Here is a 20,113-nt window from a genome sequence, read left to right on the forward strand (position 1 = left end):
GACTCAGACCTGAGCCGCCATCAACGTGCGTGTCCATAAAAAGTTCCAGGAACCCCTGCAGACGGATCCCTAGCCCTGGAGGACAGAAGACATTTTTCCCAGCCTCTGATGGCGAGTAAAGAACAGACTCAGATCCGCGGGTCCAGCTTGTTGTTTGAGTTGTTTAATCGATTACAACAAGGCTACATGATTGATGACGTCATCATGTCCGTCCATCCGACCCCTCCCCCCAGAGTTCTTGTGTTTCACTTTGTGGCAAAACAACTAAAAGTAAACCGATTATTTAAAAAGTCCAAAGGTGATGCCATGTCCTCCAGCGGAGGCTCCGCGGGGAGCCCGTCGGGCCGTCAGCGTCGCAGGACGACTTGAGGCTCCTCGTATGGCACCGACAAAAATCAGCACGACCAAAAATAAATCTTCTCTTAAAAACAGTTGACCAGGCACATCCTCCGAATCACCAACGACTCCGCCCTCCTGGACCCGAACACGCCCGCCCGACACCTGTTGCAGGTGAGGTCGGGGGGGCCGACTCACCACCCCACCCCCCTCCTTTTCTTTTCAGTCGGTCCCGTCAGCCCGTCACAGAGTGTCACATTCAAAGCTCCGCCTCCATATCCACCACGATCCTCAGTACAGTTTCGCCGCTGAATGAAGGTCTGACCTGCAGGAGGTGTGACATCATCAACACTTTTCCCGAGAACCCCGGGGGGGGGAACACGCGGGGGTGGGGGGGCGACCTGACATCTACATAACACGGTGTTCAAGGACAGATTCTGATGTCGAGAATATCTTTCGGGGAACATGGTGTGCGTCGAGTGTGCTTCAGAACCGGTTTGAAGAAGATTGTGTGAAGGAGACTCACCTGGTGTGAATTGTGTGAAGGTCGCAGCTATCGGAACAGTCTGGTGAACTCTCTGATGGCCCAACACACTTGTTTACACTCCTCGGCGCTGCACGACACAAGTTTCCATTAGCCATCGTCAAAAACGTAACAAATGAAACACGACAGTTGCATAAATGATTTCACTCCATATTCATTAAGATTCTTCTTCTAGAAGTAGGTGGATCTTGACCCCACAAAAGGGAGAGGAACATTATCACTTATTTCAGGGGCGTCAAACTCATTCACACAGCAGTCTTAGTCATGGGTCAGAAAACAGAAGTGTATTTTACACAACAGGAAGTGAGGGGTTGATTTTGAGGGCCAATCTCTCTTTTTCAGGAGGATAACTCATTCTTAAAATGCTCAAAAATCAACAGTGTGCCTTATGATGGGGTGCACATTATGGGTTACCAACATTGTATGCATTTTATGTGCTACATGGTGCAAAATAAATCTGTCAAGAAACTACGAAGACACACCATTAGGCCATGGTAGTGCTGTACCACGAAGCGTTGTGGTCATGAGAATTTTGGAGTAATAGTACGAAAGCAGCAGAACAAAGTGCTTACTTGTGAAAACAGACACGTGACTGATAGCCCCCCCTTATGCTCCGAAAGAAGTTGTTTGTTTTCCTTCAATCAAATCCCAGCTTACTAGTATCAACATCCATCTTCATAGGTCACCAACAAGAACATCAACATGTCATTTGACACAATAACCAATTGGATCACCCGGAGAAGGTTGAGTAAAACCAATGTAATATAGATATTTAGCGTGTGCTATTGCAACACCAGTGAAGTGACTCTTGAGGACAGGTTTGCTACAATAAATTTAGAAAGTCATCGACTCATTCCTGAACAAGTCTGGACCTGGGTCACGCTCACGGCGTTCCACCTCCGCAGCGACAGGTCTGAACACATGTCGGAACCGTAGGAAAAGTGTCTGGCGGGTGAAGTCACGGAGCGGCGGCGGGCATGTGTTCGGCTCACCTGGTGACCTGCTTGTGGAAGTCGGTCAGCTGTTTGTGAGTCACCGTCACCGTCCCGCCCGACGTCTCCTTAGGTAATCCCTTCAGCGCGCTCTCTAGCCAGCGGCAGAACGTCTGGGAAAAAGCAGTGACGTTAGCGTTGGAGCGACGGGGCGACACCTGGTGGAGGGGAAGAGGGAGGTGGAACTCACCGGTCGGTCAAAGGACATCATCTCCCAAAGCACCTCGGCCACGTCGGGGAGCGTGTACGGAGGCAGACAGAAGCAGCAGGAGTTCATCAGCTGGGTGATGAGCTGCTGGCCGTGCTGTTCCATGGCCTGACCGATCAGCTGCTTCCTCGCCTCAAAGTTCTCCTCGTGCTGTGGACACAGTTTTAGAAACCGTCAGCACAACACACAGTGAATTCGGAACAATGAGCAGCGCCCCCTGGCTATAAAAGAAAGGCTTAACCAACTAAATATGAGATAAGAGAAGGTTAGCTTATATTGTCAATAAAGTTTGATACTTAGAAAACAAAAACAATTGCTCAACATTGCCTTTTTAAATTGCCATTTTCATTGTAATGTTTATAGTTTCAGTTCATCTAAATCTAGAAAATGTACTTAAAATTTAGAAATATCAGAAGCTCCTTAAAAAGCAAAGTTCATGTACTTATTTAATTTAGAAATACACCCAAGACGGAGCCTTTTGTCTTTTCCTTGTTTCTTGATGGTTTTATTTTATTTTTGCGATGTTGGCCACTGTATGGAACAATATCAGGGCCATCAGAATATTGAACTGTTAAATTTAACAATTCAAATTGTTATTAATGAAACAAGGCTTTTTTTTCCCAAAGATGAATCAATGATTACTAAAGAACTCATCAAAAATCAATTCATATTCTGATAGAACCTTCCAATCATGATTAAGTTTCAGTAACGGCAGCATCTCCGAGGTCTACTTACATCGTTGGCGACGCCGGTGTGGATGAGATCGCGGACGAACTTCATGACGCTGCAGTTGGCGTCCCGGTGGTCCAGGGACGTGGCGGCGATGGCACACTGGATGATGTGAACAATGATGCCGCTGCTGAGTAAAGTGATGGGGCTTCGCTGGACGAACCTGCATGGAGCCAATTCCGTCAGTGGACATTTCAAAATCAAGTCAAGTCTCTCTAGTATCACCTAGTGGCCAGTCTGAAGAGGTCATCCACGGTGTCGGGGTGATTCCTCAGTCCGTTCGGCTGCTCCAGCAGCTGGAAGGTGGGCATGCACAACGCCTGCCAGAGAAGAGACGAGCGTGGTTGGTATCACGTCGATCCTTCATGACGAGTTTGAGTCTCACCTGCAGCATGTCCAGCAACCCTTGTCTGCAGCCCTCCTCCATCCCATACTCATCCACCAGGATGCTGCCCAGGTACAGGAAGCACGAGTGCGGGTAAACTTGATAAACACTCACCATCTGGAAGCAAGAACCAAACGCAAGTGAGATGACGTGAAAGTACAGAAAACAAATTACAGTATAATTTGCCTTGAAAATATTCAAGCGACAAATTTGACTCAAGAAACTAACGAGAGTCCATTTGTTTATTGAGAGGAACTAAAGTTTGCAGGGACTGACCTGAGTGACCAGCGGCTGCAGCAAGGAGGCGGAGCCTTTCCCCACACATCGCACAGCGAACCTGAGACAGCGACAGCAGCGCTCCACGATCCTGTTGTCGGCTTGATGCGTGTCCAACGTCTGCGAGAGCACCGGCCAGATCTACGCGTGCAGGAGGAACGTAACCTGGTTAGACTCAACTGTGTTGATGAAATGCATCTTTCAAACCTTTCAAATAACCTTAATGTGATTAAATCAAAGCAATGCATTTTGGACACAATCAGGTAAATGATTGTTGTTTTTTTAAATGATTTCAAATCAAATCACTTTTTATATTTGATAGTTGTTGTGTAATGCAATTGGTATGCTTCACATGAGTCGGTAATCTGTATTTATTATATTAATGCAAAATACAGAAGTCATTTTAGTGGATGACGCAACTCTGAATATATTCAGTTGAAGGTTTTTTCAATACGTGAAAATCCTTCAAAGTCAAAGTAACGTAAAACACAACACTGAAGTTACACTGACACAAGCAAGAGCTACAAACTATATTTCTAATCTTGTGAACTGCAGCTAAATCAACGCCTGTTTTCTTCATTGATAAAAATAATATAATTTATAAGGAATGTAAAAAACCGTGTATTGAACAATTTGAAATATATTTAGAGCATCTGCTGAATATGAACATGAAGAAATGAATGAATGAAGAAACAAATTGGAGAGTGACTGACCTCCTGGATGACCTTCTGACACGGATGCGTTTGTCCGTTCTCCACAATAGGGTTTGTGTGTCTGAAACAGTGGTTACAATCATTTAATTACCAGCTCAACTCTAGCTCCAGCAGAGCAGTCTCTGGATCTGTTCTCACCTGAAAATGACTGCGAGTCTGTCGAGCCAGATGGTTGGATCTGCTAATTTACCGTTTGTTGATTGTTCTGCTAAAAGCTGTGAAAGCAAAAAAATAAAAAGATTGAGTGGTTTCAGCCAATAACGACTGACTTGAGTGTCAGAGACGGACCTTTTTGAGCGCCAGGACTTGAACCGCACACAAGTCGCTGAGACATTCTGCGATCTTCTCCAGAGGAAGACGACCAAGGACCAGAGCGGTACCTGCAGGTGAAGGTAAACACGGGTCAAGATTCTACTCATGCCAAAAATCACTTCTCCCACACATGGTTACAAACACCTTCAGGACATCAGCTGTAACCAAGCAGAGACAACACAGCACTGATCAAGTCCCAACAGGTGAAGGAACAGTGTGTTGCACTGACTCACACATAGAGCATCTCCCTCTCTGCCTTCTGAAGCATTTCACAATTTTACATTCCTTTTAAGATCTGATTGAGACATTGGCCTTTTGTCAGGGAACTCTTCACATGATTGATATACAAAAGTCTATCATCACATTAATGAAGATGTATAAAGTGATTGTGCTCCCAACTGCCATCTGGATCTAGAAATGCTCTGAAGGATTGGTCACGCAGCTTGACCTTCAACAACTATTCTTATCTTTTATTCTGTGCGTTCTATCCCAGAATTATCCCGTCAAACGCGGTACCGTTTGTTGCGACCGTAACACAGGGAATGTGACTTTACCCTTGAGCAACCCGATGGCTGCTTCTGACGACAGGGCGAAGGAGTCGAGTGCGCGAGCGATGTCCAACAGACCCTGGAAGTGTTGTGCCATGTGATCTCTGCACACCGAGCAGATGTTGTGAATTGCTTTGGCTGCTGCCGACGCCAGCGGTTTCTCCCTCAGACCCTTCATCAGGTAGTTCAGCACCGGATCTGACACCGAAAAAAAACCACAAACGTCAGCATTTGAGGAGACGAGACATTCCGAGCGAAGCCTCCTTACCCAGATATCGGGGGTTCCTGTCCACGACCTCGCTCATCTCTCCCACCAGCTCGATGCTGGTGTAGCGCACGGCTATGTGAACGCTCTCGGGCAACAGAACCACCTGCTGCAGCACCTCGGATAGTGTTGGGTTGTTCTCCCTGATGCACGACAGAAAGAGAACTTTCTTCAATCAACAATGAAACACGTAGAATGAAATGAAACCCTTAGAAATATTTTTTAATTCTACAATGTAAACTAATTAACATTATTTATTTGTTTAAAAATGGTTCAAGTTTCAGTGATATCCTTTTTAAAAATATTGCTAATGTTAAAAACAAAAATACCTTTAATGATCAGAAAAGCATGTTGAATCATTTTATCTTGTTTTTTAAAAGTCAACATTATGTTAAATAAAGCGAGAATTATAACATTCTCCAGTCAGAGCTTCATAGGGTGAGAGGCCACAGACACAGGTCGACAGTCATATAACATCGTTTAACACTCACGGATCGACGCTCTTAGCAATGGCAGCCATGATGAAGAGAACAGCTTCCGTAACCTCCCAGGGAGGGTGTCCCTCTTTTAAGTTTGAATATAACTGTGGAAAAAATAAGATTTGGGTCAAACAAAGTCACCAATATAAGAAAGTCGTTTCTCCAACCGTCCTCACCTGAGTAAAACATTCCATTGAACCAACTAGAAAAATGACGTCTTTCACCAGATCCGACACTCGTATCCTGAACTCGCCAAAGTCGTCTGTGTCTTCTGGAATCCCCTCCTGTGTGACGGACAAACTCTGGTCATTAACAAGTCAACTAGGCCCCGTTTTTAGAGTTGATTATTCATAAGGAAGTCCATCTTTAGATTATGTCTTTGACCAGAGACACTATTGGAAAAATCTTCTGGAAAAAACATTTTTTCAACTTGTAGGGATAAAGATTTTATATTCAAAAATATCAAAAGAGAAATAGAATGTTTTTATCACAACTGTACAACTATATTCAGTATAAGAATAACCTCCCTCCGATATACAGGTCGGAACAGGTAAGATCAAAACTTCCCACAGATTATTAAATGATTAATTTGCTCAGCAAAAATCTTTAATGTGGTACTTTAACCCCAATCTTATCAGCCCATAACACAAACCTGGGTAATGTGCAGAAGAATGGATACCTTTATAATCAAAATAAATGTTGGTTGGTGGCCAGATCATTTTATAACTAATTTTCTGCATGAACAGCAGTTGACAGGCCAAAGATCAACATAGATAACAAATTCTTGTTGTGAGTATTTCTTGGCTCTCAAACTAAAAACCAAAAGTTGAAAAGAGAAAGCACTTTATCTCACATTTACAACATTTGTTCTTTTAAGATTTTTAATCAGGTTTAATTAATATTAAATATAAAAAAAAATGTTGTTATTACAGGACATCACACTTTCTAAACTTGTTTTTGTTTAATAACCTTAGGGCTGAAAAGAATGATACTTATGAAAGTCTGGGGGAAAACAACTCTTCACAGTTAACAGATGTTTTGGAACTAAAACTTACGTGGTCTGGATCCAGCTGACAGTGCCGAGCCAAACAGTGCAGAAGTCTCTGGATGTACGGCCTGAAGATGGAGTGAAGTGCTGCGTCGTTGATCTTATACAGGTGCTCTCCCAGGCGGTACCAGAAGTTAAAGGAAATCTCCACTACCTGAGCACAACAATTGATCGTTTGTTTGTTTTTCAAGTCTGGATTTGATTAATGGAAGACAAAAAAGTAGTGTAAAAGTGAGGTTCACCTCGTACTGCGGGTGACCAGCACAGATCAGTAGCAGCTCCAGTATTCTCAGGTCTCCCATCCCCTGCCCAGGACTCCTGACTGTGGTTTCTAGGAAGGTCTCACAGAGTTCAGTGAAGATTCTGCAGTAGTTCAGTACTCTGTCGAAGAGAAAAAAAACAAAACATTTTTAATGTGAAAAGCATGTCTTTGATTAATCTAAATGACCGGCCTCTTCCTTACTTGTCCAAGTCTTCTCGGGCCACGGCCATGTGATAGGCCGTCTCCAGCGTTAGGACGCCCTGGAAGAGCTGCAGAGCCAAACCCACGTTGTTGTCAACGTTCTCTATGGCGTAGAGGGCGGAGCACACGCAGTCCGACGCCGCCTCGTGAAGGTTGGTGGGGGTTTCATCCTGTTGCTGCGACAGGGAAAGATCTTTTAACACATCACACATCCTGACAAAAAAAATTGGAATGATATTATTGGTCTAGGGTGAGAATTGGAATATTGTTTTAATATGTAGATAAAAGTAAATGGCAGAGTTAAAATATATTTTATAAACCAAGACTGCTGAGGCAACACTGCACCCAGTGTAAGCCAGTTTAAACTTGATAAACATCCAGCACAATATCATATTTAAAAACCTTATTAATGATAAACCAAATAGTTATGTTAGCTGCTTCTGCAAATATGTTTTTAGATGAGATAAGGAACAGAGTTTATGGACGTCAACCATACGAGTTAAACTGGAATTGAGATAATTCCGTGTGCGTCCTTTAATGGAAATACAAATATTGTTCAGCCTGTAACTTGGACTGCTAAAAGATTTTGGCCCCCTGAGTGATCGAGTTTGACACCACTAACGGAAAACTCACCAGAACTTGGAACAGAACCATGAGTAGCTGGTTACTGGCTATGAAATTACTGTCCAGGACTCCCAGGTTAAACCAGCTACTGAGACATCGAAACACCTTTATGAGCATCTTCTCGTCGTTCCCAGTTTTCTCCACACACGTCGTCTGCAGAGAGCAATCACAAAATCATAAATCAAAAGGTCTCATTGGAATTGTGGTAAAGAAGATCATTTTTTCTATTAAATCGAGAAAAATTCTACCAATTTATGAATTCATATTACAACACTCATAATGACACCGTTAATGGCATGAACAACAGTTGACAGACCAAAGATCAACACAGATAACGGTTCCTTTCATTTTCTCTTATGACAATCTTCTTTTGGCATTTGGAAAAAAGATCATATTAAACATGCATCTAAAAATGCTCATCTCAGAGATCTGCAGCAACCACTTTCCCCACTCTGCCCCAAGGTCACCTAACAAAGCTTTTTATTCATGTGTCCTCACACACAAAGTAGCTTCAAAATGATGACGGAGCGTAAAAAAAAAAATCAACAAAAAACCGAACTTAACCAGGAACAACCTTTGTGTTTAAGATTGACTGTAAACAACCGTTTATCTACTCATTTGCATGAATATACGAGCATCTGCAACTGATCGAAACAAAAGAGAGACGTCTGATGAGAATGAAACACACAAATTTCTTTTTAAATCTGACATTCTTTTGCGTTTCATAATATTCTCACTCGTTTACTAGTTATTTTAGACAAAACTACAATGACAATCTACAGACAATTTGTTACAATAAACGTAAAAGCCAATACATCCTATTCAAATAAAAGACATCTTGCAGAAAAAAAAGCAAGTTCTCACCAAAAGTGTGACCACAGTGGTGGAGTAAAAAGCCAGATCCTCAATGATTTCTGTCCTGCGATTGGCGCCAATCCTCAGTGAGCGACTGTGAACCTCCTCTGGTAGTACGGTGAGAATCTCGATAAGAAAAGGCATGGAGCTGATGTCGTTGTTGTACCTGAGGAGAATCAACACACTTTGGTAAAAGACTGAACATCTGGTCTAGAATAAGAAAGGTGCTGCGAAGCAATTCATGCGTCAAACATTTCTTCCCGAGATCAGTTCACAAGTCTTACTTTTCTATGAGTGTATGAACACATCCTTTCCAGGAGGCCATCTGCAGGGCGAGGTCAGCGATTGCTAAAGCCAACTGAGAAAAGTCAAAGATAAATCATCAGTTTGCAGCAGACAAATGCACATCCTTGTTTACGATTGTACAACTGGCTGTTGTGAAAGAAAGTTTCAGCTGCAGACTGTGGTCCTGTTTTGTAACAAGACGTTAAACTACAAGACTTTCTTCACGAGACTAAATACATTGGATGAATTAATTTGCTCACGTTTCCAATAACACAATTAATATGGGATTTTGCAGCAAATCTATGGTAAAATAAATAAAAAACTGATGGACAATGAAAATGTTGATAATGGGAACTGATAATTCAAATGTTGCAAGATACACTTTCAATCCACAAACTATTCAAAGGATTTATCAGTCTGTTGAGGCCTAAGTCAGTCAATACATTTGGATGTTTTTCTGCATGTAGTTTATGCTATTTGATTAAAAAATAGTGAGACCCTTACTTGTGTGACAATTATGGGTGACAAGTCTTTTAAATTCTGGATGTGAGTCAGGAGGGAGTCTCGCAGTGAATTATGGGTGTCGGGCGGGAGTTCGTAAAAAGACGTCTGGATCTTCATCTTCATGGTTTGAGCAGCGAAGTAACACGATTCCACGTCCTGTTTGAGCTGCAGCAGCTGGTCCGAGATCTCCCAGGCGTACATCTGAGGGAGAGTAGAATTAATTTATGCAAACCCCTTTACCTGGTAGGAATTTAACTTTTGTGGAATAAACTGTGACACAATCCACCCGGATCCATGTTAGTGCGTATACAATCCATGTTCTCAATAAAGATTACAGTAGAATTTCTCTTGTAACATTTGATATCCACACAGCCAGGACGATTTATTATTATTTGTACTCAAAATGTTCAAAAAGGCTTCAAAGGACAACTACATTTTTGAGGACAGAAGAAAGAAAAATTCTTTCCAAAGCAGGTATTTCAACTCAAGCTTTGAACCAGGGTATGATTACATCACACCATTTGAATGAGGTGATTACGAACCCCCTCCAACCCCTTTGTTTTTGAAGAAAACACAATAAACCTGCAGTCTAGCAAAGACATATCAGAAGGTGTTTTCACTAAAAGTAAGAAAGTTTTTAACTCAGAATGTTGACTCTAGTTCTTAACTCTCCAGGGTATGCTGATGGTTGTGGTTAAACAAGACCTACAGGTTATTGTTAAGTCCTGGCGATAGCGTTTGTCAACATGGTGTATATCATGATAGACAACATTCTAACCATCAGGTAAATGCAATTTGCATACTTTTTTTTCGTCTTACAAACTAGTTATTCACATTATATCCATTTTAACTCATCGTGTTTGGACATTGTCAGGACTCATTTGAATTTATATCAAACAATGTATGCCATTGTTGTGGGGGAAAAATAAGGTGCAGTTCCGCAATGGTAACTAAAAGTTTCTGGAGCAGCATGTTAGCATGCTAGTTTGCTACAAGAGCAGCATCAGGCCCATTAACTCCCCAAAGACTTTGGAACATAAGCCTAAATAGCGTTAAAAACAGCCGTGCTTCGTGGCTACACGTCCGGGTCACAAGCAGGGCTGTGTCTGGAGACAAACGCGCGACCCGCTGCCGGGCTGCAATGTTTTGATCCATTCATTTCTCCAGCAGTAAGGAGCTGCTTAGCTGTGATGCTAACTTCTGAGACTGCGCACTTGACGCCGTCCTGCATTACCTTTACAAAAATAAACCGGCTCCTCACAAACACCAGCGACACCACCCCGGATCCTGTTTCACACGCCCCGCAATCCGCTCTCTCACGCGGATATCCACGGCCTCTCCCATTTTCTCACCGATCTCTGGAGCTCCCCGAGCCACACCGAAGCCTGCTCCTTCCCAGAGGGGTTCGGGTCGTGGTACAAGGCCTGGACCGCCTGGTAGACTAGAGCCAGGTTCGGCTTGCCGCCCTCCATGGCTGGGCTCAGAATACGCTAGAGGAGAAGGCAAAATTGCAACAAACAGTGCGGCGCTGAAACGATCTAAGCGGTCCAAATGTCGACCGCCATCTCGCACAAGCTTCCCGCGTGCAGCTGCAATAACGGTCCGACAGGAAACACGGAGGGAGACCAGTGAGTTCTGGTGTGTCGCGAAAGTTCCGACTTAAACAAAAAAAAAAAGAACAAATTATTTGAACATATATATATTTCCGGGGGGCTTATTATTATTTTGATAACGTAGCCAAATTGAATTAACATGTTATAATGCGACGCAAAATTGTTTATTACATGTTGGATATGAAACCCTAGTTGACATATTTCTACGAAAATCCCTTATTTAAAAACGGCTATTATACGTTTTTATTTCTCTATGTTTTGACAGCACTGCATAGATTTATTTTTGCTTGCTAATCACATTTGATGTGTTACCATAGTTTGTTTTTTTTAGTTTGCAGTTTACAAATGTGTGTGTAAAATAAAACAATTCACTTTTTGGTACAATTGAAAAATATTTATATTTCATATTTCATATTTTATATTTTATATTCTAATTTTTATATTTTTATATTTTTATATTTTTATATTTTTATATTTTATATTTTATATTTTATATTTTATATTTTATATTTAATTTTTGGGTTGCAATCAAACTTACGGCCCCCAAATGACTGCAGCCAATACTTCTTCTGCATCCAAATGAACATTGAAATCTCGTTACATCCTGGCGATGACTGAGGACGAGAAGATACAGTTGACTCCATAATCTTTTTTAAGATGACGTTTGGACAAATGTTGGTTTCAAAAAAATAAAAAGCAGTTACAACTTTGTGTTCTGTAAATTCTGTGACGTCAGAGGAAAGTAATCAGGCAATCATACAAATATATCGTTGTTCCTGAAGTATTGCAATATATCAAAATACATCGTACCGATGCCCCTGTATTGTGATACGTATAATATCACCAGATTTTTGCCAATACACTATCTAGTTGCGGAAATTTTTGCGGGTGCAACTTTCGCCCTTTTTTCCCACTGGGTGGGATTCTCTTCCTAATATTTGTTATTTCAACATAAATCAACGAGATTAGGATTTCATTGTAGTTAATTAAAAACACCCAATAGTATACATTTTTAATGCCAACTTGTTTCATCGCCCTATTATGGATCCTAAACAACAGGGATTTCAGTCACACACATTTTCAAATAGAATCCCAGAATTATGAGGCTGTCTAAAAAGGGGAAAAAAGTGTCTAGTATTAGTTATGAGAGTAAAGGTGCTCAGTGATCTGTCGGTAACTTGTGATATAGTAACTGTTTCTGTTTGAGGCAGGAGGTACGGTGCTTATTCAGGATTTGTAAAGTAAGTAAAGTAAGTAAAGTAAAGGTTATTTGTAAAGCCTCTTTCTAGACCACGGTCACAAAGTGCTTTAACAATCAAAAACAATACACAGTTAAAATATATACTTTAAAAGATCAAGACACATAGACAAACACAGGAGTCCCAGAAAATCATGGAAAAGCACAAATAAAAACGTCTTAAGATGTTTCTTGAAGGAGTCAGTAGATCATCAAACACACAGAGAGAAGGAAGATCGTTCCAAAGCTTAGGAGCAACAGTCTGGAAGGATTTCTCTCCTCTGGTCCTGAAGCGTGTTCAGGAACCATCAGTAGATTCCCAGGGCGCCCCCTGGATCCTGTGGAGGAAGTGACTGGGAGGAGGATACGGAGCAAGCTGGGCTCCATGAGGAGGAACTTGTCTCACCCTCTCCAGCACACACTGAGGGCATTGAGGAGCTCCATCAGTGATAGGATGCTCCATCCCCGGTGTGTGAGGGAGAGGTACCGCAGGTCCTTCCTCCCTACTGCCATCAGACTCCACAACAAGAACACAGACAGATAATTATCTAACTGCACCTTTCTTGTTATTTTTGTAAATATGATTGTGTATATAATATAGTGCAGATTTATTTTCTATTCTATTTAGATTTTTTCTTTTCTTTTTAATATTTTATTTCTGGGTGTTTTATTTTTTTTCTGGTATATTGCTCTTGCTGTTGTTAAAACGAATTTCCCCTCACGGGACAATAAAGGGATTCTGATTCTGATTCTGATAGATTCTGATCCACAGACCTCAGAGCCCGAGCTGGGGTGTAAGGCTGGATCAGATCACATATGGAAGGTCTGACCAGGAATAGATCTGAAAGTAAGAACCAGAATTTTAAAGTTGATCCTAAAAGAATCTGGCAGCCAGTGAAGAGTTTTAAGGATCGGAGAAATGTGAGTTCTTCTACTAGAGCGGGTCAGAATTCTCACTGCAGAGTTTTGTATCAACTGCAGGCGAGACAGATCCTTCTTTTTTGATAAACTACAAAAGAAACTGATACAATAGTCAAACAAGAAAACACAAACGCATGGATTACAAGCTCCAGATCATGTTACGACAACATTTTCCTTAGTTTAGAGATTTTTGTCAGTTGAAGGAAACAGTTTCTGGTCAGTTTTCTGCAGTGTTGAACTAGAGACATGTCTTTATCAAATACAACACCCAGGCTTCTCTTTGTACCTATAAAAAAACCATGTGTCTCCTTTTGGAAGTTTTTGGGGGCTTTAAGAAAAAGCCACCCAAAAAACAATGGCAACATTCCAACAGGTACTGGAAAAAAAGTTAAAGTGAAAATTGGACATGATATATATGTATATAGATAGATAGATAAAACTCTTTTTTACCAGCTACCATCAGACTCCTGAACAGCTGAGTCATAACCACCGTCTACCTGTAAATAATAACACTACTGTTTCCCTTTCTTATAGTATATACTCTTAGCTGGAGTTGTATCTTGTGCTAACATTCAACATTTAATTACCAAGAGAAGTTGTTGTTGTACACAAAAATAAACTCCTTAAAACCTATGATCATTAACAAAAAAAACAACTTTCCTCTTGAAAGAGTTTCATCACACATCTTAATTACACTGCATTGTGTTACTATAGTACTACACACACAACAATACAATGCCAACAAGGTGAAACATAAAAATAAATAGTCAAGATCAACTTGTCTACATGCATTTAAAACACAACATAATAACATAACATAATAATGTATGGTTAACAAAATCAATAAAGTTGCACATACAAAGAAATGGAAGTGCACCAAACCACAGATGCAGCGTGAGTGACTAGAAAAGAAAGCAGAGGACATACAAGAATATCAAAACCAGATGTCACATGCTTCCACACGTGTATATACCTTTGAAGAGGAGACAACATGAAGAGGCTGCAGTGTCCTGTGTTGGTGATTGTACCTCAAAACTGAGGCCGTATCAAACCCATGCTCATCAGAGGACCAGCCTGGTTATGATACAGCCACAGCTGTCAGGGTCAAGAGAGTGACTCTGAGCAGAAGACAATCAGTGACAGAAGAAGAATCACAGCCTGGTCTCTCTCCAGTCCTCTCTGGTATTGAAGAATGAGCCCACGCAGGCGAACAAGTCGCTTTTTAAAACAGATTTCCCAAAGATTTCCGGCTTTATCCGTACTCAGATTTACCTCTGGTCATTATCGACTCCTTCCAGCTAATCTTATTGTCCGTCTCTTACTTGTGGATTATCAGGATTGACCTTCAGGTAAAGCTAGAGTGTCCGGATAAGATTCGTGTGTCAAGATGAAGTTTGACGTTACTATAATGTAATTTAGAATGATGAATATGCATTGAAAGAAAAACATGAATAAATACATAGACAATTAAGGGAAAACTAATATGTGAATGATGAAGAGTTGTATAATAAATACTGTATATCCAGAACTTCAACTCATTTACTTACAATTATATAAAATGAAACACACTTGAAGGGCAACTAATGTCAAAGTCCTCTTATGTACTCACATGTTTTAAATGAATTCTTTCTCTCCAAGATGCAGTAAGTCCCTCATCATGACCATGTTTTGAAGTTAGTACTTTATAAAGTCTGAAATCCCAGCGAACGAGAGGTTACAAGAGTTCATTATAATGTAATAAGGGCTACACTATAAGTCAATAAGTCAATTTAAACAAATAAAAGTATTTATAAAATGCCTAAATAAAAATGTACATTAGTTTAAAACCGTGTAAGCCCCTTTTTAATTTATTGTATTATTTTATTGTAATTAAACATATCATCATGTATTGATGTGAGCAGTTAGCACAGATACATTATAAAGATAGCTTAAGTAAGGCAATTTAACATGGAGAATATTACATGTTAAAAATAAATTTGAGTAAATGACTATGATATAAATCAGAATATGCATGGATAATATAAACATTTTATAATATACATTCAATGGATGCTAAGATAAAAAAAAGTAATGAATACATAATACAAGTCAAATCCATTATGAGAATGATCATAACTCTCTGAGAAATATAAATAAATATATAAAATATATAAAATCCATAAACAAAAATAAATCATTTTTAACTCTGTAACAACTATTATGGGGATGATCAGTGATATCCTTAAACAATCTATATTATTATACCATCATACATTATACTTTTGCGAAAATTTATATTTTATTCTTCAAAACATTACAATAATAGTTTGTTATTATTCTGAATGATAATTTGGACTAATAAATATTAGAGTGAAAACCTGGATCCCGGTAAATAGAGATATATTTTTTAAAAGTTAAGTATGTAAGATATAACATAGGCAACAATAAGTTTGAAAATATTGAGCTAACACATTACAAAAATATATATATAATATCAAGGTGGTATCACATTGTGTTTAATGACATCTTCATTGTCCTTCCAGATTGAACTTGTGCATTAAAGTGAGCTTCACCTGTCCACAGTCTAACTCGAGAGATCCGACTCGCTATAAGTAGATTATTAGCGCGAATCCGTAAACATCCTCCGAACGTGATAACTGAGAGCTAATCCGTCCATGCGGCTCTTCATAACCCTAATCTCAGATCTTAAGTGCTTCATGAGTGTTTATAAAGGGGCTGAAGTACGGCCGTGTAAACAGTCACCATGGGGGAAACACTGGCATCTATTTGAGAACATATCCACGGTGGACCCCTTCGAGGGGCCCCAGTACCACCTGGCACCCATGTGGGCCTTCCACCTGCAGACGTTATTCATGGGCCTCGTGCTGTTTGTGGGGACACCGTTGAACACGGTTGTGTTGATGGTGACGATCAAGTACAAGAAGCTCCGGGTGCTGCTTAACTACATTCTAGTCAACATCTCTATTGCTGGTTTCATCTTTGTCTTTTTGACCTCCACATGTTTGGTGACTGCCTGGTCTTTGGCTGTGTTGTCCTTCGAGAGATACTTGGTCATTTGTAAACCGTTCGGAACCTTTAAGTTCACCAGTAACCACGCGCTTGCCGCGTCGGCTTCACGTGGTTCATGGCCATAGGGTGCGCCACGCCGCCATTTTGAGGCTGAAGCAGGTGCACTGGAAACTCTGCAACTTTTATTTTTAATTCAACATTTTTAACCTCTATTCCTATTAAATTAACTAAGTTACTGAATTAATTACCACATTATGTGACAGTCAAGCTAAAGGACAACAAAGCGAAACTAGCAATAATTTCACTAACAATAATTAAAAACTGCATTTATACCAGTTTCCCTGTCTGTTGTGTGAAAAGTTAAGCTTAACAACATCAGAAATAAATCATTTGTCTAATATTCTTTCAAAGAAAATAGGTTTTTAACTTATACCAAACATATAATGTAAGTAAGTAAGTAAGTAAGTAAGTCATTTTTATTCATATAGCGCTTTTCCAGACCAGGGTCACAAAGCGAACAATCAAACAATCAATAAAGTATATACTTTAAAGGTCAAGATAAAACTGATAACACAACAGGAGTTCCAGAAAATTAAGGAAAAGCCTGAACAAATAAAAATGTCTTAAGATGTTTCTTGAAGGAGTCAGTAGATCATCAAACACAGAGGGAGAGGAAGATCGTTCCAAAGCTTAGGAGCAACAGTCTGGAAAGATTTCTCTCCTCTGGTCCAGAAGCGTGTTCAGGAACCATCAGTAGATTCTGATCCACAGACCTCAGAGCCCGAGCTGGGGTGTAAGGCTGAATCACTGATGTAAGGAGGAGTCTGACCATGAATAGATCTGAAAGTAAGAACCAGAATTTTAAGGTTGATCCTGAAAGAAACTGGAAGCCTATTTAAAAAAAGAATAAAGCAAATTGGTTAAAAGAAATTAAAAAATATATCGAATTTGTTGTGTGCAAGAGTTCATTAACTGACTCTATGGTGTGATATTCATCGGAATTAGAGCCTGAAACTTAAACCAGACGACATATGTTTCAAACTATGTAAAAAACATCCAAGTTTACTGGCTCCAACAATAGAGAAAGTATTCATTTCAGACGCAGCGTTGATGGTCATGTACCGAAGAGAAACGTGATTCCTGATCAGTGTGATGTTGGCAGGTACGTCCCTGAAGGACTGGGCTGCTCCTGCGGGCCGGACTGATCCAGCCACAGTGAAGAACATCACACCAGCAGCTACGTGTTCTTCCTCTTGACCACCTGCTTCATCATCCCGATCACCATCATCGTCTTCTGCTACTCCAGGTTGCTTGGTGCTCTCAAGGCTGTGAGTTGAACGAAAACTTTGTTACTTGATAAGACTTGTTTAAAGCAGACATGTTAAGTATCTTGCTCCTTTCCAAAAACATATCATGGCTCTAAAGTCTTGTCAAGTGACTAAATAATGACCTTTTAAAACTACCTTTTATACAAAGGTGGGCAATTACATTTCCTAAGGGGCCATATTGTATACAGTGTCTGTTGTTCGGGGGCGTTAAGCAAAAATGTAGGAGTGAAAAAGTATAAAATCAGGTAAAAAAAAAGCAAAATATGCTTAAATTATTGTATTATTAAATAACATTTGTATTTAAAAATCTCATACAAAAGGATTTTTTCCAAAATGTTTTTTTTTAATATATTTTGAGGGCCAATACAGTCATATAATAATGAGTAGCAGAAATGATATTGTTGGTTTTTACATGATCTCATGAGGGCCACATAAATACAATGAAAGGCCCGTATGTGGCCCCTGGACTGATTTAATCTAATTAAATTTTGGTTAAAGTTTCCTGCAACGAAAAAAATAAATAAAATAATACATTTTATTTGTATTGCAATTTACAACCAGTCAACAAATGTAAAAAAGTTACAGTTTCAAAATAGAATAAACACATTAAAAACAAGATAAAACATTACAATATTAAAAGTGAACTATATGCTGTTCTAAAAAAGTTAGGTCTCAAGTCCTTGTATAAACAATTTCAAACAGACTCACCAGGAAATGTTAATTGTGGACCTCAGCATAGTGTGGCCGGGGGCCAAATGCCGTCCTTAAACTATTATACTACTAGTATTTATGTGGCCCTCATGAGTGCAAATTTCATGTAGAAACTAACCAATTTATTGTGTATTTATTTATATTTTTCATTACTAGTCTCTAAATACGAGTATAGGGGTTTTGATTAAAGACTTTTTTTCCTGCGTTTTTGTAATTCATGTGAGTATTTATTGCCCCTTGAATTTTAATTATTTAAATTATTTCCTTGCATTCGTTCTGTCCGTGAAGATTCTCATTCATCCAGGTCATGGTTTATCCAAGTGGTTCGATAGCGAGACAACTGGACTGTGTAGAGTTTCTAGGAAAGACGTTTCACCTCTTGTCCGATAATTTGGAACTGAAGAAGCTTCCCGGGCGAGAGGTGAAACGTCTTCCTAGAACTCTACACAGTCCAGTTGTCTCGCTATTGAACCACTTGGATATCCTTGCATTTTACTGGGTTTTGTTACCTCAACGTCACCTCCACCTGCTGTGTTGAGCTCAATTTGAAATACTGGAATCGTACTATGAAGGTAAAACTCATCGCAAGAAATCGCTGCTTGGTGGTGCGTGCTTCATAATCAGAAACAAACATATTGCAACCGCTAGTTTGTGTTTTTTAAACAGTATTGACACAAGTGCCGATTCAACTTGTTCAGGTCGCGGCGCAGCAAACAGAGTCGACTCAGACACCCAGAAAGCAGAGAAAGAAGTATCCAGGATGATCATCGTCATGGTGGGCTCCTTCATCTCCTGCTACGGACCCTACGCTGTCTACGCCGTCTATCTAGGCTTCTCCTCAACTGAAGGCAAAGATTATCGCCTGGTCACCGTCCCAGTGTTCTTCTCCAAGAGCGCCAATGTCTACAACCCCCTGATCTACGGCTTAATGAACAAACAGGTACGTTGCGTTTTAAATACTTTTTTTTATTCCAACATTAATAACGCGCCAACTTCTGCCCATTGAATGTCATTTGATTTTAACTTCAAACTCATTATAATCCATTACATAAACATTTAATTCTGATTTCTTGCTTTAAATGGAATATATTTTAGTCTCATATTTGGGCTTCACATTAGATTCGTTAAACTGTTATTCAAGAAATGATTATCTCCATGAGTTAAAAGTTATCTTGGTAGTTAGAGCTTTATTTTATATACTTTTTCATTTATATGGTTAATAAAATGCATTATCTACCATTTACTTAAGCTCTGTCAAGGTGACCCGTTGACCTAAAAACAAATGTGTTTGAGGTATCCCTTGTGTTGTTTTTGGGTCAAGTTGAACACAATTGTTTTTCTGGTCTCAGGGTCAAGATGACCCTGAGATAACACAAGGGTTAAAACATGAATCAAATATTAAAATGAAAACATGAAGCAAACTTTGTTTTCTTCTCTCATCATTTCCACGGCTGTATTATGGAGTTTGTTTTTGGAAGGAAGATGGACGACTCTTCGGAGGTTTCTACAAAGACACAGACATCCTTGGTGTCCTCGGTGTCCTCGGTGTCCTCGGTGTCCTCGATGTCCTCGGTGTCCACGTCTTCTTAGTTGCACGGAAGGTTTGGTCAAAGGGACATTTAAGTTACAGATCTGCTTCGGAAAGGTCGTGTTCACGATGTAAATACAAAGTTTCAAGTCTTTTCTTTTGTTTCTTTCGCTGCATAAGTGACAAAGAAAAGAAATCGA

The 20,113-nt window shown here is 40.0% G+C and overlaps 2 protein-coding genes across 2 annotated transcripts; one reads left to right on the forward strand and one right to left on the reverse strand.

Annotated features, from left to right (window-relative positions):
* Nucleotides 1–147: 147 nt before the first annotated feature.
* Nucleotides 148–11,167, reverse strand: tnpo3 (transportin 3). The gene is made up of 23 exons (XM_087786870.1): nucleotides 10,919–11,167; nucleotides 9,567–9,767; nucleotides 9,062–9,135; nucleotides 8,787–8,943; nucleotides 7,932–8,075; nucleotides 7,299–7,474; nucleotides 7,078–7,216; nucleotides 6,843–6,989; nucleotides 5,964–6,071; nucleotides 5,800–5,891; nucleotides 5,312–5,451; nucleotides 5,050–5,241; nucleotides 4,472–4,563; nucleotides 4,322–4,398; nucleotides 4,184–4,244; nucleotides 3,471–3,611; nucleotides 3,195–3,311; nucleotides 3,035–3,129; nucleotides 2,816–2,972; nucleotides 2,063–2,230; nucleotides 1,873–1,985; nucleotides 863–950; nucleotides 148–661 (listed from the first exon to the last, which is right to left on the reverse strand). Exons 1-22 carry the CDS (start codon nucleotides 11,036–11,038, stop codon nucleotides 890–892), a joined length of 2,772 nt encoding a protein of 923 aa, XP_087642996.1. The 5' UTR covers nucleotides 11,039–11,167; the 3' UTR covers nucleotides 148–661; nucleotides 863–889.
* Nucleotides 11,168–16,033: 4,866 nt separating this feature from the next.
* opn1sw1 (opsin 1 (cone pigments), short-wave-sensitive 1) lies at nucleotides 16,034–20,110 on the forward strand. Its single transcript, XM_087786049.1, is given in 6 exon segments — nucleotides 16,034–16,439; nucleotides 16,442–16,505; nucleotides 17,509–17,674; nucleotides 19,084–19,107; nucleotides 19,110–19,325; nucleotides 19,829–20,110. Coding segments are annotated over 6 exon segments (1,023 nt in total). The 3' UTR covers nucleotides 19,976–20,110.
* The last annotated feature ends 3 nt before the right edge of the window (nucleotides 20,111–20,113 follow it).

Source organism: Callionymus lyra, chromosome 3, assembly GCF_982586985.1.
Source record: "Callionymus lyra chromosome 3, fCalLyr1.hap1.1, whole genome shotgun sequence".
In the NCBI taxonomy this organism is placed as follows: Eukaryota; Metazoa; Chordata; class Actinopteri; order Syngnathiformes; family Callionymidae; genus Callionymus; species Callionymus lyra.